General features: G+C 32.7%; 2 protein-coding genes across 3 annotated transcripts; one reads left to right on the forward strand and one right to left on the reverse strand.

The window, feature by feature from the left end:
- Positions 1–817: 817 nt before the first annotated feature.
- Positions 818–5497, reverse strand: LOC111296680 (uncharacterized protein At5g41620-like). 2 transcript variants are annotated; one of them, XM_022891100.2, is made up of 4 exons: positions 5301–5497; positions 4385–4953; positions 2944–3066; positions 818–2572 (listed from the first exon to the last, which is right to left on the reverse strand). In XM_022891100.2, the coding sequence occupies exons 2-4, from the start codon at positions 4874–4876 to the stop codon at positions 1178–1180; spliced, it is 2010 nt and encodes a 669-aa protein (XP_022746835.2). In that variant the 5' UTR covers positions 4877–4953; positions 5301–5497; the 3' UTR covers positions 818–1177. The 2 variants fall into 2 exon arrangements, with proteins under 2 accessions (XP_022746835.2, XP_022746839.2); XM_022891104.2 differs by lacking the exon at positions 2944–3066 and having other exon boundaries at positions 5301–5463.
- Positions 5498–8694: 3197 nt separating this feature from the next.
- LOC111296529 (uncharacterized) lies at positions 8695–13907 on the forward strand. The gene is made up of 10 exons (XM_022890883.2): positions 8695–9203; positions 9295–9484; positions 9612–9745; positions 10279–10391; positions 10490–10613; positions 11068–11223; positions 12737–12892; positions 13294–13373; positions 13486–13535; positions 13662–13907. Exons 1-10 carry the CDS (start codon positions 8808–8810, stop codon positions 13793–13795), a joined length of 1533 nt encoding a protein of 510 aa, XP_022746618.2. The 5' UTR covers positions 8695–8807; the 3' UTR covers positions 13796–13907.
- The last annotated feature ends 251 nt before the right edge of the window (positions 13908–14158 follow it).

Below are 14158 nucleotides of genomic sequence, written 5' to 3' on the forward strand. Positions count from 1 at the left end.
TTTTTTGAGTGGTGATAGGGATTAGGAGGAGAAATCACCAGCACTCAGAGCTGGGATTTGAAGAGCACAATACCAGTGAACTTATCAGTAAGTTCATTTACCAGGTAGTTTTTCAGCCGTTTGAGAGAGCTTGAAAAGTGCTAGGCCCAGTTTAAGATACAAAATTTTAAGCAAAGTCCTACCATTTAACATTTTTACACGGTTAAACCTCATCTTAACTTGACCCGGTAAAAACCAAAAAGTCAAAAAGACGGAGCAAAACAAAACCAAAGCCCCTCAAGTGAAAGTGAAAAAGTGAACAGAAAAATAAACCAGACCAAAAAACCAAAAATGGTGCTGCGTTTATACTCGCCAAAAGCAAAGCAACTAGTAGTAACAATCAGTTTTTGCCTCACCGGGGCTTCACTCATAGCCGCCGCAACTTACCTGTCCCTTGTCAACATTGCTCCAGAGATCTTTTTGTATCAACCAGTTATTTCCTGCACTTGTGATTGTTCCAATGCCCAAGGAAAAAAAAAGGTTATGCAAAAGTGAACTTCCCTTTTTTTTTTTCACGTAGAGCAGGTTTTCCCTCAATGTAGAAGCCTTGTAAGTTCCCTAGGTACTCACCAGATCGCGAGTACTGATAGATTAGTCACCACCCAAGAAAAAGAAGACCCAAGGGAAAGTAGGAAAGTAGGAATCCATTTAGACTTTTTATTCATGGCTTGGTTCTGGACCTCATCAGCTAATTATCAGATCATTCAAATACTTAAATGACATAGAGCTAACTGATAAAAGTAAAAACAGAAGAAGAAGCGCATATAACAGGCAAATTTTGAAAACTTTCTAGCATATTTTACATTTCAGTTATACTAAGATTTTGTACAAGGTAAAACTGGTTCAATTAGCACAGGCTCCTTAAGAAGGGAACAAAAAAAAAGGCTCTACAAAAGATGCTCAATCCTATCGATGAACTAGATGCTGGTGAATATCAAGCAGTGATCGTTGCAATTAGAGCACCTCTAGAGGCATCACACAAAGCATTAATGAACAAAAAATGGGAAACTCGTTTCCATCCAAATCTTCTTGCAGTAGGCATCTAACAAGCTTGATCTGAAACTACTTCCACGCATCCAGAGTTTACTCTTGCTAGTTGAGAGGCGCTAGAGAATAGTGAAAGAAACCATACTTAATCTTACCATCTTGATTTTCTAGCATTATTGGCTTCACCCCTGGATTCTGCCAACCTTGACTTCAGAACACTACCAGGCACCAAAGGGGGCCTCTCTTGAGCTACATTGCCGAGATCTCTTGAAGAGCGTGTCGAACTAGCATAAACTCTACCTGCCCTAGAACCGGATAAAAGATGTTCCCTAAGACCCTTTACAGCTTTATATCCATGCACTTCATCTCCATAACTTTTTGCTTCTACTTGCTTCTCCAGTTGAGCAAATCTACCCCACTCTAGATCATCACCAGAATTTTGAAGCCTTCCATTTGGCATGCCCCAATCAACTCCATCTGATATGCTCCTTTGTAGAGAACTCCTCCTTGGTAATCTGCTGGAGGTTGATTTTCTACCTGTAATGTCTTCTTCATTTATTAGCGGATCTCTTGAATCACAAGCAGCATCAGGAGCATAAGCCCACTTGTAGCTCTTGTTGTTGTTGTCCATATTTAATTCTATGGAATGAAGGTCACTTTCAGCTGAGTCTTCTTCGCATACTACAACATCTTCAACTTCTCCATCCTGTTCATTTTCCTCACTAGGATGGGAACAAAAATGGGCTCTGTTTAAATAGGCAGAAATCTCCTCACTGATAGGTTCATTTAGAGAACCACGCCCTGTTTCTTTAACTCTTTTTGTACCTAGAAAATTTTCAAGTTGGTTCCTCATTTTATCAACAGCTGTATTTTTCTCCTCAAGATGATATTTGGCTTCTGAGCGTTTCATTTGAACTCTCTGTTCACACAACACATCAGCCAACTGCATCATCTCTCTTTCCTTTTCGATCTCTTCACGAACTTTTGCAGACTCTCTCTTCAGCTCTTCCTTTTCAGCTTTATCTTCACTGATATCCCTGGCTAGTTCATCACATACTTGCTCAATTACTACCCTTGTCCTTTTCTCACTCTCAAGTTCTTTCACTGATTTCAGAAGAGATGTCTTTGTCTCAGCTAGTTCTTTCCCAAGCTTCTTGTTTAAGCTTTCAAAGCGTCTCCTAAGCTTTCTCTCCACCTCAAGTTCAACTGCAATTGACTCAATAGCAGCCTCAACAACTTTCTGCTCCTTGTTTTTCCATGCTGCCTTTTCTTCGGCAAAGCACTTCATCAAATAGTTGATGTCATACCGATCAGAGCGTTGCTCTTGGATCAGCTGATTGACTAGCAGACGAGCTCTCTCTAACTCAGCATGTAAGGCTGAAATAAGGGACATACTTGATGAGGGACGATCTTCATGACCCCACATGCGGTTGATAATTTTTAATAGTTCTTTGGATGTTGTCAAGGCATTACTAACATCCTTCAAACGAGTCTTAACACCAACAGTTGATCCCATGGGAGTCTGGGCATGAGATCTAGTTTCAATCTGCAACATAGAGGAAGATGATTAAACTCCTTTGTGCTCACTAAATACTCAAGTGTACTGCAGCTCAACACACTGTAAAAGCCCGAAAAAGTTATTTTATTTCAGATATTTGAAATTTTGCCCTCGGAATTTGAATAAAAAACTGTTATACTATGAATTGTTTACAAAATTGAGTAACAGAGAGGCTCAACAAAAGTTACCAATTCTGACCTGAAATAATAACAACCACAAGAAGATTAAAAATACATAAACCATTCATAAAATATTCAAAATAAAACAAAGGATTTCTCTTCTACCTTGTATTAAATAATTACAAAATAAAATAAAAAACAGAAAAATAATTCATTATTTCCATGAACCAACAGGAACACCTCCATTAAACTGGCGTTACTAATAGAATCCAATACCCAACCATTATGGTCTGTAAGCCTAAGCTTGTGGGAAACAGCGGATGCTCTTCTCTGGCGACTACAAGTTCCAGATCTATCCATTCTCTGAAGAAGAATGAATATAACATCTTAATCATTTATCCAAAAAAAAGGTATAATGTGCAAAGTCAATAGTTTAGATTATCAAAAACCCACTGACAATGGAATAATAGTAGGAGTTGACTGCAATTTTTGAGGCTTAGCAGTTGGAAGCTCAAAACATCAATTGCATTCATTGGTTACTTTATAATCAGTTCATGATCAAGTAAGTTGAAATCATGTTCCATAAACCGTGATCTATAAAAAGCAATTCATAGAAAACCAAAATTTTTCAATTACACAAAATTGAGATCAGAGTGGAAAACATTTAGCTCCAAACAATTTCCAATATCACAAACTAAAACCAATATCATCAAGATACCGAATTCGAGTAGCGTTGGGTTTCTACAAAAATACATCATATGCTCATAACATTAAAATCTAAACTCCATATTAATTATCAACAGAACAAGCCTCAAAATAGAACAAAGAGTACCCATTAAAGTAAACCCACCTCTACTATTACTCGTTTCTGAAAACCCCTACCATAATATTCCACAATTTTGCCCCAAGAACCTAAATTTACAAAAATTCTAAAAAATAAGATCATGTCTAGTCATCCTCCCCAAAACCCCACTAACCAAGTAATAACTCTTTTCATTGAAACATTCTTTCCTATCGTAAAAACTACCAAATACAAAAAGCAACTAAGCAAGAAAATAAACTAATTCTAAATATCAAAGGTTGAACCAAACTCGTGCACAACCTAATAAACAATATGAAATTCTGGCAGAAACCAAATCCTTAAATCACAAACTGCTGATTCTAAACACCATTTGCTTATTGAGAAATGTACCATTTAAAAGTAATACTTAAACCTGGTTAGATAATTTTCACTGAGAATCAGAGTGTTTTGATGAGTATCTGGTTACTTAATCATTTTTAGTAGTACAAGTTTCTAATAAGTACTTTAACCAAAAGCAGAATCGTTAGTACTTTTTTAAGAAGAAGATCCAAGTAGAGAATTTCATGAGTTTTTAAAAGCTAAAAATAAAAACTGCAACCAGCACTCTTGATCACACAATGATTCGCTCAAAATTGTGACAAAATTCAATGCATTAGACAACAAAAGCAAACACCTTCTAAACCAAACCTACCCAACTATTTGCTCATTCCTTAAAAACAAATAAAAAAACAAACCATAATATTCCAAAAAAAATAATCTCCTGAGAGCGACCACTTTCTTGGTAATGACTTTTTTCCTGAATTTACCTTGTCATACCAAAAACTAACGTAAAAAACAATTCCATTTTAAAGGAAAAAATAATAAAAAAAAAGAACCCACCTCAGAAACAGGGCTATGAGAAGGATCAGACAAGTGACGAGGCAAAGAACCCGAATGAACCGACCTAGCAGCCCCTCTTTCTCTCCTTTCTTTCCTCCTCCGACTCTCCTCGCCCCCTTCCTTTATTCTAGGCGACGGTATCTCATTCATTTCCCACAGCGTCGCCGCCAGCTTCCTCGCCGAAACCGGCTGCTGCTGCTGTCCCTGCCCTTGCCCTTTTAATTTGCTCCTACTTTGTGATCCCGCATTCCTAGGAGACTCTGCAGCTCTCAGCATTGACGCCGTTGATGGCGATCTCATCAACAGCTTCCACGTAGGCACGGGCGTAGTGGATCCACCCCTTTTGCTACCAACTAAAATCGCTCTCTTGAATCTGTAGTTTTGGATTATGGATGACGACGACGAAGCTGAAGATGAGCACCCTCGTTTCCTGATTTTTCCAGGGAGTAAATTTTCCATGTCAATGTTGCCCAGGTTTTGCCTTGGCATCATCACTTTTCCTTTGACTCACCGAGCTAACTCGGCCTTCCTTTTTTAGTGCTTATATTTTCTTATTAGATCTTACAGATCTGTCAACAAAACAATGAAGATTAAAATCATTAATTATAAAAAAATCAAACTTTTTTCCAAAATTGACTCGTTTTTATTTTCTATGTTACGCATTATATATTTACTTTTGTTAGGGCTGCATCTCATAAGTTTGTGTTTGGCGGCTCAGAAAATAAGGAAAAAGAAAGGACATTAAAATGACAGATTAAACCAAGACAGATTCGAGCTTGAAGTTGTATGTTTGCTATTCAGACAACGGAAAAAATCAAAATGTCGAAAACTGAGTAAGAAAAAAAAACAAAAAAATATTAATTTTTGTTTTACTGCATGAAAACGAAAAAAGATTTCTTTTTTCCCAGAAACTTACTGTTAACTTCATGGCTCGCTTTAGAATTATACTTAGGAGTGTTTGGAAGCCAAGAAAACGAAAGGGAAAAGAAAAGGGAGAAAAGTTAGAGATTTCAGATTCAAAAGCAAAACCTAGAAAAAGAGCGAGCTTCTTTTTTATGGCTTTCGCTTTGCAGCACTACGACGAGAACTGTAAGTATTTTTCGGATGAAATACAGACTGTAAAGTGCAAAAAAGAGAAGAAGATATCTTGTACGGTCAAACAATATAAACATGCGTGTCGAGTTATGATTGGATTGAAGATTGTATTGGTTTGACTTTGGTCAATCGTGTGGTGACGTGGGTGGGAGTAAAGGTGATGTGAGTGGAAGGTGATGTGAGAGATTAGCCGCAATTGGAAATATTAGCGAAATTTTGGTGGATTTTAGGATTTGGCCTTTTGGGGCCCCTTTGATTTCGTTTTAGAACAAGAAAATTCCCAGAATAATTTTCGGAGAATTTGGGATTTTTTTTAAAAGAATCATTTTTTAACTAAATTTTAGCAATTCTTTTTTAAAAAAGGAAAGTACGGGTGCTTATAATTACGGTTAAGGGCATATAAAGTTTTTATTTTAAAAATAAAATTTGCATTTTATACAGTGTTTTTTACATAATTCAAAAACAGACTGTTTATTAATTATAATTTTTTAAAATATCATTTTAATCAATGTTAACATTTTAAAAAAACGATTAATCTTTTTCAGTCATTTTGCGCAATTTTTTATTTAAAACCGAGGAATCCGAATGTTTATCAAATTAATTAATTAGTAAGATCTTCTACTCCCTTTAAAAAAGGGCTAAATTTTAATAATTATGATCCCAAGATCTTTTTAAAATCTTTTATTATCATACATCTTCATTTGAGTACTGGTAAAATTGGATTTGAAAGAATACATAATCTTTTCAGGAAGTAAAATTCTAAAGCTTTGAATTCAGGAAATAATGAATGATAGAGAAGACAATGCCTAAAGTATAATCCAATTTTCCAGTAATTTAAAAAATTCTATAAACAAGTCAATGAGGTCTTGATTTAGTAATAAAAAAATCTTAAAATTTTAAAAATTTAAGTTTAAATTTTACTGTATGTAAATTTGATTGTTTAATTAAATTATAATTTATCATTTGATTATTTAGTAATTAATTGATTATATGAATGTAATTTTAAATATATATATATATATATAAAATTTTCAAAAGGAAAAGAAGGGAAAGAACAAAAAAAAAACCATAAAAGAAATATATAAATACTTGAAACATACCTAAACATTTTTTTCTCGAGAACCAAACAAATAGATGAATTTTCCATCCATTTAGAGTTTTATTTTTGAACTATATGCTGGTTTAATATTTCCATCATCGTAAAGAGTTAGTTATGTTATTAATTCTGCATTGATTGATAAATGTGGTTCTTGATATGGTACTATATACACAGGAAAATTAATAGAATTTGGTTTTGGAAAGAAAAGTAAGCCTTATACCTAATCTTTGGAGTTTTAAACATTTATTAACAAAATGAAATAATGATACGTAGTTATATTTGATTCAATGCAAAAACAAAATTAATGAACCCAAAATTTACACGTGAATCAATCAAATTTTATTTTAATTGATTTATATAATTATTTTAAAAAAATTATATTTAATAATTTAAAATTTTTCATTCTCAATTTATGATTGTTTTATATAAGAAAATAAATTTTGTTATGATTTGCTCAATAATAATGTCTTGTTTTTAACAAAATGATGTAGTCTGTTACCATATATTCTGGCAAGATTAATGCTTGGATTGTTGGAAGGGAATCAAGTGGTGCAAGAAACTATAGCTTTTTGGATGGCATTTTTCAACTTAAAAGGTAATTAATCTTCTACATAGAAATTAAAAAGGTCTAATTTGGTATATATTAAAGCTTTGGTGCGGAAAATTATTATGATAACCCAAAATATCTTTGAATCTCTCATTTCTCATCTCACAATCTGCAAGGTCAGGGACATATATGGAATTTTATGGGAATATTGCATTACTGGTCAATTCACACATAAAAAATATGGCATATATTTTAATTTATCATGATTTTATTGTTATATACTTGAACAAAATGCTTTAACCCTGACAAACACCCCAAACATCCCGTTGAAAACTAGTTCCATTCCATGTGTAACATCTTGTTTTGTTGTTTCTTACAACATGACCCTTATAAAAAGGAAAGGAGAAAAAATTTTGACTCGAAATTAAGATTTTTACATTTTCATAAAAGTTTCTTTAACCATTGATCAAGAGGTGAAGGACAAATGATCCCTAATTTAGTTGGCTGAACAGAGGACGTTATTTATATGGTAGGACCACGGTATTATTAGCTAATTAATTTTGCTGGCATATTGATCCCACCGACTCTAATCCTTTAGGAGAAGTAGGTATATACTAAAAATAGAGATGTGACAGAAAGATAAGGCTAATCTTATTTTATCCCAAAAATAAATGAAAGGTAAAAAAAATACTCAATTTTAGCTTTGTATCATCTGAAAAGTTTCGTGAAAATGTAGTTAATTTAGAAATAAATGTAAATTATACACAACATCGGCATCAAAATCCCAGTCATAGTTAATTGCATACTCATCAGCAAATTACTAAAGGGATGGGCAACCATTGACCTCGGAAACGTCCCCCGGCTTTTCGGCCATACACAGGGAACAAGCTGGCGTAGAAAACAACCCACCATTCTCCTTGGAATTACATCAATTTTTGTGATTAACTCCATAACAGCTAAAATGAAAATCTTGGGATTAACATCCTTTTTTTTCGTTTGGTGAATTTTAGAGTTTGATAACTACCGGAATATTTTTGGATTTAGAAGGTAAATTAAGTTTTTTTATTAAAAATTATCAGTATATAATTAAAGATATTTTTAAAATTTTGATTTATTTAATACATATAATATCATATAAATTCAACTATATTATTATTTTATTTAATAATTTTTTTATTTTTCGCTTATAAATAAAATCATCCAAATAATATCTAATTTAATCTATTTTTTTTTTCTTTCTAACCTCTTCTAGTTAACTTCTAACTTAAGCATCCACTATTTTTTTTTCTCGTAATTTTAAGATTTTTATTTTATTTTGAAATTCGGCACAAACGATAACTCACCTAGTCAGCATCAAAATTTTAGCTTTTTTCTATGCTTTATATAATTATATGGGTGTTAAAATGTCAATTTAAACCTATGCATTAAATTGAAATTAATGGATGAAAATTGCCGACCAAATTGAAAGAAAATGATAGACAAAAACTTTGACAAGGAAAAAACAGGCCAGCCCACGAAATGTCCTTTCTTTCTCGTCCTTGTTACGGCTACGTATAGCAAATCAAAACCATTTCTCCAGCAGCCCAACGACCTCGACCGGTTGCTTTATTCAACAGAAGTTAATCTCCACTTTCCACTATTTCACCTGCTGAAGATAGAAACCAGATAAGTTGATCAGAAGCATGAGGATAATAGCAATTGGAATCTTATTTCTCTGGTTTTTCTCTATCTTCTCTTGTTTGTTTTCAACTGTCTCTTTTGCTGAAATTACTCCTAGATTTCCTTCTTCAGTCATTATAGGAGCAGAGCAGCTCTCCCTTGTTAAACAAAGTAGTAATAAGCTTTACAGAGAGAATTACTTCACCCAAATACTAGATCATTTCAACTTCAATCCGAAGAGCTATCAAAGGTTTCAGCATAGATATCTAATCAATGACACCTTTTGGGGTGGCCCAAAGAAGAATGCTCCAATCTTTGTTTATACAGGAAATGAAGGAGTCATTGAATGGTTTGCTCAAAACACTGGATTTATGTTCGACATTGCACCATACTTCAAAGCCCTTCTTGTTTTCATTGAGGTAATCCCCCTCCCCTTCTTTTTCTTTTCCTTCGTTTTCTTATTATTTTCTTGCTGACCAAACAAAAGGGTATTTGTAATGTGAATTGCAGCATCGGTTCTATGGAAAATCAATTCCATTCGGTGGTGACAAAGACATTGCTTACAGCAATGCTAGTACTCTTGGATATCTAACCTCGACACAGGCCTTGGCGGATTATGCCACTCTGATTATTGATCTGAAGAAGAACCTGACGGCCGTTGACTCCCCTGTGGTGGTTTTCGGAGGTTCCTATGGAGGAAGTATGACTTAAAAAAAGACCCAAAAAAAAAAGCATCAATCTAATTTCTTTCTGTCAAAGTTGTTTCTAAAAAGATTTATTCATTGCAAAGCTGCAAGATCCCCTGTTTTTTTTTTTTTTTTTTGCAGTGCTGGCAGCTTGGTTTAGACTGAAGTATCCGCATATCGCCATTGGAGTTTTGGCATCTTCTGCTCCAATCCTCAACTTTGAGAACATAACTTCTCCATATAGCTTCAACAACATCGTAACTCAAGATTTCAGGGTTCTTTCTCTAACTCTGATCTTACTGTTTTGCTGTTTTTTCATCCTGGAGATAATAGATATTAGGATGAGATAACATACAAACCATATAATTCAACTCTCGCAATGGTCCACTAATCATATACTTGTAATTAAAATGTAACATTAATTTTATATTTATGATCCAATAAAATACTTCGCAATTATGTTTAGATTCAAGTTCACGTGCATTGACCATGTGATACATTACAATCACAATTAACACTATTTCATAATCAAATTGACAAGCACATATAATGAATTTATTAAGATATTCAATACATATATAAATGTATCCATGTATGTACGTATATTTATATGTGTTTTGAATGTTAAAAACTTTAAAAAATACATATATAAATGTGATGAAATCCGAAATGGGATTGAATTCAAGAGATGAGATTTATAAGACGAAAAACAATTCAAGTGTTTATATTATATATATATATATTTATATTGCTTGAGTCTTAATTTATTAGCATGTAGATCTCATTGTTTGTATATCTGAAAAATTAGAGTGAAAGCGAAAATTGTCACAAGGTGATAAAGGGGTCATGGAAACAAATTGAAGACACTGGAAAGGAATCCGGGGGGTTTGAACTTCTCCGAAAATCATTCAGAATATGCAAGTAATTCGCAAAGTTTAACCCAAATATTTGAAATTATTAATCTTTCTCTAACTTTTCCTAATTCATAATTTTTCTTAATTAATTTTTTCCTTGTTTAGAAACTATATTGGTGCAGGCGCTTTGGAGGGTTGGCTTCGTACAGCATTTGTCTACACTGCCATGACAGATTATCCTACTGTTACAAACTTTTTAAATCCCTTGCCGGCTTACCCAGTGAAACAGGTAATAAAATTAGAATCCCTTTTTTTAAAAATAAATTTTTAGCGTATTTTTTTAATTTCATAAATAAAATTAAAAATTTTTATATTTTTTTTACTTTTTTTAATTAATTTTAATATTAAGTCTTTATGTCATCTTGTTAATTTCACTTCTTTTTTAATTATTTTTAATATATATTAAAAACTCCTTTGACATTTTTTAAAAAATTAATTCATCTTACGAGTGAAAATTTATCTTATTGATATATTACAACTAAAATTTTAAACTTTACAAAAAAATTGATTTTTTTTATTTTTGAAGAAATTATTATAATTAATAAATGATTGACGCATGTTTTATAATCTACATTTAGAACATAGATTCAATGTATATGCAAACATAGTATATGATATATTTATTTTTGTTTCAAAAAAAAATTTATTATTTGATGATAAAAATTTCTTATTGTTGGGAGCAGATGTGCAAGGCAATTGATGATCCGACGACAGGGAATGATACATTTGCGAAGTTGTACGGTGCAGCTAACGTTTACTATAACTACACTGGAACTGCCACGTGTTTCAATCTGGCTTCTTCCCCTGATCCTCACGGCCTAGACTTGTGGGGCTGGCAGGTACCAGAATATTCTTCTTCTTTTTTTTTTTTTTTTTCAATTTAAGATTTCATTTAGAAATATCAACGAATCAGGAGGGTATTGAAATCGGCGTCTTCATTTTTGTTTTTTAAAATATCTTTAATTCCATATTTTATCCATTTTTGGATAAAAATTTATATTCATCTCTATCTATTGGGATTTAACAGATACGAAAAATCCCAATTATTCGTGGTTTTAAAAAAATTAATAATAAATATTAAAATATTTAGAATTTGTTAAAACTAAGAAAATTTTACCAAAAATGCATGCACATTAACACAATAAATTAAAGTTAAAACCCTAAAAAAATCTTTTTTAATATTATTGGATATGACTCAACTTTTCTATAATCTTTAGCCAAAATTATATATATATCATGACCTCTATCAATTGCAGCCATGGTGCTAAAATCAATGAGATAACTTCGTAGTCAAACCTAGGTGAAGTGCACATTTATGATTTATCCCTTGTTAATTCCCTAATCCCTAATAAAAAAAAAAAACTATGATTAAAACATTGTTGTTAGTAATGCTTTTAGTGAAGATCCATTTCAAAACTTGAAAACTTAGAAGATTAATATTGATAGAAATGTGTGGAAAAGTTCCTTCTTTAATTCTCTAGAAAGTCAAACGTGTCGTAAGTGAATTGACACTAATTCAATTAGGGATTTTATAATAATATAAATAATTCAAAATGATAACAAAAAAAGTAGCACATAAGAAAAAAAATTGTAATACATAATATAAATTGGTGATTCAGAACAAAAATTAATAATACATAAGAAAAAGCGATAATTTATTAAAAAAAAGAGAGAAAGTAATAATTCATTACTAAAATTGGTAATACATGAAAAATATAAAAGATATAGTTAGGGACCTGTTAGTATTTTAATTTTACTTAAAAATAAGAAGTAAATTTAAATATTTTTAAATTTCCTGTAATGCCCTTTTTTCCTCACTTCTAAATACTAATAATCTTATTTTTTTCTCTTTAATATTTAAATAACTCTAATTGTTTAATTTTTTTATAATTTTAGTAGATGTGCATAAATCTAGTTAATTAGTTGAATAATTATTGCAGTCAAAAAAGGAGTGCTTAGGTACTTTGAAGTCTTGTCATTGAACTTTGGCCGGGGTAGCATTTTCCAAACTACTTAAAGGAGTAGGAAAATTGGAAGATGTGGTTAAATTTTGGAATAGAGATGATCATGTGGCAGCAGGCTACCATTGTCAAGAAAAAAAAAATGGAATAAATGAACACCAAGAACTTGTTCATTGAATAAGGGTAGGGCAAATCCGGAAAAACCGGCGTCCAGTCTTCAGAATCATTGGGCTAACGCCCAATATAGGGAAAGTGAAGAATAACAAGATCCAAGAAGCAATTCTTCTAAATTTTCACTTGAGGGATGCACGAAATTCACAGGGAATAAGCTGCATGCTATTACAAATTTTACAATTCTGTTATCTGAGGTTGGAAAATTTGTGCATGGCAGGCATGTACAGAAATGATAATGCCAACAGATGGAAACAATAAGGAGAGCATATTTCCAGAGTCTCAATGGAACTATTCTCAGAGAGCAGCTGACTGCAAAGGTTTCTATGGCGTTGAACCTAGACCCAACTGGATTAGCACCGAGTTTGGCGGTCATGTGAGTATCCAGTTTTGCACCCTTTATCATAATTTTCCTGTTACATACTTCTCCCATGAAACTAAAACAAGTAAAAAGTCGTGGTAACGAGTATTCTAAAAGCATTTGTTCAAGTTATTACAAGAACTAATATTATTAATTTTCGTCCAATGCATTGAAAATTATGAAATTTTCTATGTAAATTACTGCATTTGCTACAATAATATCTCTTAAAATAGTGTCTGAAAGTGACGGATGCAAAATTTCTTCGGAGGTGTCGATGGACACCTTAACTCTATATGTGAATCGGCTTCAGGATACTCTCTTGTTAAACAAAACCTCAAAATAGAATAAAGAGAGACTCTTGATTCCAATCCCCCGGTTTTCAATACTAATAATATATCTTGCCCGTTGGGAGACAGGATATTTACAGGGTTTTGAAGAGGTTTGGGAGCAATATGATCTTCTTTAATGGCTTAAGAGACCCTTGGAGCGGTGGAGGGTGGGTAACATCTCTTTTCTAAGTATATTTTTAAGGATTTGTCAGCTGCCAGGCAGATAGGGACTCAGGCTACAATATCTGCTGATCATGTTTGTTCTCATATCTTGGACAGGGTACTGAAGAATATATCCAAAACCATAGTTGCAATCGTTGCTGAAGAAGGTTAGTGCAAAAAACATATTATACTCTTTATTTTTCATCGATTGGGTCCTTTGATACTTTGAATATGTGCCAAATTTTGTGTCGTGAATGATTGCATGCTGCCATTTTTTCTTTGTTTTCCAAAAGGGGCTCACCATGTAGATCTGAGGTTTGCAACCAGTGAAGACCCCAAATGGCTTCAAGACGTGCGGGAAAGGGAGGTCAACATCATTTCCAGTTGGATCTCTCAATATTATCATGATCTTGCACGTGAATCCTAACATTTTTTCTGCATTTTACACTGTATAAGCAATTGAGCATCGCTCTGCATCTTAATTTGTAAATGACCAAATGAGAAAATAAAAAAATTTGAAGGTTCATTATTTGGTTTAACGAGAATTTGACATTTCCAAATTGTTTGTTTCAAAGAATTCGTCTTGGTCCAAAAGTTTATTTGTTACCAAACAAATGAAGACGTGATGGATTAAATAGATAAAAAAAATGAAAATCCACATTATTCCAATATAAGTAGGAATGTCTTATTAATAAAGACACAATTAAGATCTTATTCAGGTTGACTTTTCTTTCAAAGTTACGTCTCAGAAAAGAGATAGGCGGGTACATTATTGCTATAATTTCCCTTC

This window comes from Durio zibethinus, chromosome 12 (assembly GCF_047325235.1).
Source record: "Durio zibethinus cultivar Kanyao isolate XHJ-2024 chromosome 12, ASM4732523v1, whole genome shotgun sequence".
Taxonomy (NCBI): domain Eukaryota; kingdom Viridiplantae; phylum Streptophyta; class Magnoliopsida; order Malvales; family Malvaceae; genus Durio; species Durio zibethinus.

What these genes read in the sequence shown, in the direction of transcription:
- LOC111296680 (XM_022891100.2), bottom strand. Translation starts at nt 4,876, where the DNA reads ATGATGCCAAGGCAAAACCTGGGCAACATTGACATGGAAAATTTACTC. An exon ending in CTCATAGCCCTGTTTCTGAG is followed by an intron (nt 3,067 to 4,384) that starts GTGGGTTCTTTT and finishes ATTCTTCTTCAG; the next exon opens with AGAATGGATAGATCTGGAAC. An exon ending in GTAACGCCAGTTTAATGGAG is followed by an intron (nt 2,573 to 2,943) that starts GTGTTCCTGTTG and finishes TCTATGTTGCAG; the next exon opens with ATTGAAACTAGATCTCATGC.
- LOC111296529 (XM_022890883.2), top strand. Translation starts at nt 8,808, where the DNA reads ATGAGGATAATAGCAATTGGAATCTTATTTCTCTGGTTTTTCTCTATC. An exon ending in CGGCTTACCCAGTGAAACAG is followed by an intron (nt 10,614 to 11,067) that starts GTAATAAAATTA and finishes TGTTGGGAGCAG; the next exon opens with ATGTGCAAGGCAATTGATGA. An exon ending in GCACCGAGTTTGGCGGTCAT is followed by an intron (nt 12,893 to 13,293) that starts GTGAGTATCCAG and finishes GTTGGGAGACAG; the next exon opens with GATATTTACAGGGTTTTGAA.